General features: G+C 58.7%; 1 protein-coding gene across 1 annotated transcript in view; it reads left to right on the top strand.

Annotated features, from left to right (window-relative positions):
• Positions 1-3,276, top strand: part of LOC121666516 (agrin-like) — a 32,890-nt gene that overhangs the window by 5,897 nt on the left and 23,717 nt on the right. Inside the window, exon 2 of the mRNA XM_042032132.1 lies at positions 671-932. Coding sequence (XP_041888066.1) covers positions 671-932 — 262 coding nt within the window. The remainder of the gene's footprint in view (positions 1-670; positions 933-3,276) is intronic.

Here is a 3,276-nt window from a genome sequence, read left to right as displayed (position 1 = left end):
GGGGGACCCTGAGCTGTTCCCATTCCAGGGATTCTGTGATTCCCTGCCCAGGGGATTTCTGACCGGCCAGGACAGGATGGGGATGTGTCCCCTGTGTCCTGTGTGCCCTCAGAGCCACGTGGCAGCTGCTGCTTCCTCTGTGTGGGGTGGATTTCTGGGCGCAGGGGGACGAGCCAGTCTGGGGACACTGGGAACACTGGGAGAGGGGACTGGGAAGGGCTCCTGTGGCCAGGATTTATTTCTTAAGCCTGAAGTTTGGATGGATAAAGGGAGAGGGGCTCCCTTGGCTGAATCCTCCATGGTTTGGGACAGGGAGGGGAAAGAGGAGCGCAGAGAGGGGAAATGGGAGCCCAGGAAGGGGAAGTGGGAGCCCAGGAAGGGGAAAGAGGAGCCCAGGAAGGAGAAATGGGAGCCCAGGAAGGGGAAAGAGGAGCCCAGGAAGGGGAAATGGGAGCCCAGGAAGAGGAAATGGGAGCCCAGGAAGGGGAAAGAGGAGCCCAGGAAGGAGAAATGGGAGCCCAGGAAGGAGAAATGGGAGCCCAGGAAGGGGAAGTGGGAGCCCAGGAAGGGGAAATGGGAGCCCAGGAAGAGGAAATGGGAGCCCAGGAAGGGGAAATGGGAGCCCAGGAAGCCCAACAACCCCGTGACCTCTCTCCCCTTCCCCTTCCAGGTGCGGGTCTGGCGCTACCTGAAGGGCAAAGACATCGTGACCCACGAGATCCTGCTGGACGGGGGCAACAAGGTGGTGATCGGGGGCTTCGGGGACCCGCTGATCTGTGACAACCAGGTGGCCACGGGTGACACGCGCATCTTCTTCGTGAACCCCGCGCCGCAGGCGCTGTGGCCGGCGCACCGCAACGAGCTCATGCTCAACTCCAGCCTGATGCGCATCACCCTGCGCAACCTGGAGGAGGTGGAGCACTGCGTGGAAGGTGAGGCTGTTCCCGGGATTTTCCCAGGATTTTTCCGGGATTTTTCCCCTGCTCTGCGAGGGGTTGGGTGGTTAAGGGGCGTCCTGCTGGTTTGGGTGTGGTCGGGGTGGGGGTGCTGGCACTGATTTTGGGGTTGGTGGGGATTTAGGGTCATCCTGCTGTTCTCTCTGTGTGTGTTTAGGATGGGTCGCTCTGGGCTGTGGGTTTTGGAACAGACTTTGGGGTCAGAGGTTGATGGGCAGGGGATTTAGGGTCATCCTGCAGTTTTATGGTGGTCCCTAATGGGATTTTGGAGCCCCCAAAAGGATTTTGGAGCCCCCAAAGCCTTTGCTGAGTGTGTCCTGAGAGCAGAGGAGTGAACAGGGCCAGGAATGCAGGAATTCTGCTTGGACAACAGAAAAACCCGAGGACTGGCTCCCTCCTCCCCTCGGATCCACGGCAGGGAGGCCATAACCCCTTTTTCCAGCTGGGAATGCTGACGGGGGGAATGACCCCGCTCTGGGTCAGCAGCTCAAGAGAGGCTGCCCTGGATGGGCTTTTGGGAGAGGGAAGGAGAATTTTTTGTTATTTATGAAAAAAATCTGGGGCTATAAATACAAAACACCCATAAAAATAGGGATCTAAAATTCCGCGCTATCCCGGGGAAGCGCCAGTCCTGCTCCTGCCTCGCTCTGAGGGAGGAGTGTGAGTGTGAGTGGGGCTTTTGGAGCAAATTTAGGGGAGGTTTCTGCCCTCCCCGCTGGGATTTGGGGTTTTTCGCGCGCCCTGCTGGGAGCTGGGGTGGTGCTGAAGGACGGAGCAGGAGAGGAAATTCCGTGGAGACCTCGGGGCAGCCTCCCAGGAGCTGGAGGATCTCACAAGGAGAAGGGTTCCTCAGCAGGGGCAAGGAGCGAAGGGTTCAGGCTGCAACAGGGAATTTAGGCTGGATATTGGGGGAAAAACCCTTCCCTGCGATGTGGGGAAGCCCTGGAAGTCGGTATTCCATGGATTCCCCGTGCCTGGGAGTGTCCCAGGCCAGGCTGGACAGGGCTTGGAGCGCCCTGGGATAGAGGGAGGTGTCCCTGCCCGTGGAATGGGATGATCCTTAGGGTCTTTTCCAACCCCAACCATTCCACGCCGTCCCTTCAGGCCCTCAGGAGCTGAGGAGGGATCGGGATCCATGGATTTGGTGTGGGATTGGGACAGGTGGCTGGGGCTGGCCCCAGCCCTTCCCTCCCATCCAGCATCTTTTGGGAAGGGTTCTGCTGCTGCTCCTGGGCATGTCTGGACTCTTCCCTCCAAGCTTTAATTCCCAATCCACAGGGATACAAAGGATTTCTTCTCATTCCCTGCCCTGTGCCAGCCACTGATTCCTCCCAACAATTCCCGGGATCATTTCCTGCAGACTTTGTCCCTTCAACTCAGCAATTCCCCCTTCCCCAGGATGCTGCTGCCGTGCCAGGGGGGCTGCTGTGGGAATGTGGGAACTGGGAAGGGCTGGAAAAGCACCTGGACACCCCACCTGTGCCGGAGCTGATTTCTCCCAACCGCTGGAATTGCGAGAAATCCCAAAACCGGGGGGGCTTTGAGTCGCTCCCACCCCAGGGAGCTCCGGGTGCTGCTCAGGGCAGGTGGGATTTTTATTTTGGCATCCAGCTGACACGGCAGCCACTCCACTCTTCCTGGGAAAGCCATTCCTTTGGGTCATATTCCATGGATTTCCCACTCTTCCCGCACCTTGGAAGTCCCGTTCTCGCTGTGTTGAGTCCCCTCCCCTTGAGCCCTCTGCAAATCCCTTCCAGCCCACCCAGCTCCTGGAAATCTGGGAAAAGCCAGGCTTGAGGAGCTGCTCCTGCCACCCTGGTGAGCATTCCCGAGCTCCCAGGCTGGGAATTCAGCTCCAGGACTCGCTTTCCCATCGGATCCTCCAAGCAGAGCTGCTCTTTGCTGCACTTTGGAGTTTCCAAACAAACCTTGGAGGGCTTTTCGCAGAAGGAATTGGAGGAATGGAGGCAGCTGAGTGGAAAAACGAGGATGTTTGGGAGTTTATCCTCGTGTCCTGTGGCTCCAGCTTGGAAAAATCCGAGACATCTGAGTCTTGTCTGGGAAGGGAGGTCAGCCCAGGGCAACCCCCGGGAGGCAGCGCAGGTTGGAGGGGAGGCAGAGGGGTTCCAGGAGGTTTAATCGTGGTGGAAAGGCCTGGAGGGGAATTTTTGTGGGGTTCAGGGGCACCGGGAGCAGCTCTGGGGCTGACTGGGGACACGAGGAGCAGTTTTGGGGCTGGTTGGGGACACGAGGAGCAGTTTTGGGGCTGGTTGGGGACACGAGGAGCAGTTCTGGGGCTGGTTTGGGACACGAGGAGCAG

This window comes from Corvus kubaryi, unplaced genomic scaffold (assembly GCF_017639235.1).
Source record: "Corvus kubaryi isolate FWS band 111438036 unplaced genomic scaffold, C.kubaryi_AGA036_p1.0 37352, whole genome shotgun sequence".
NCBI lineage: Eukaryota > Metazoa > Chordata > Aves > Passeriformes > Corvidae > Corvus > Corvus kubaryi.
Note: the sequence above shows the minus strand (reverse complement) of the source record. Positions and strands in the feature narration are given on the sequence as shown.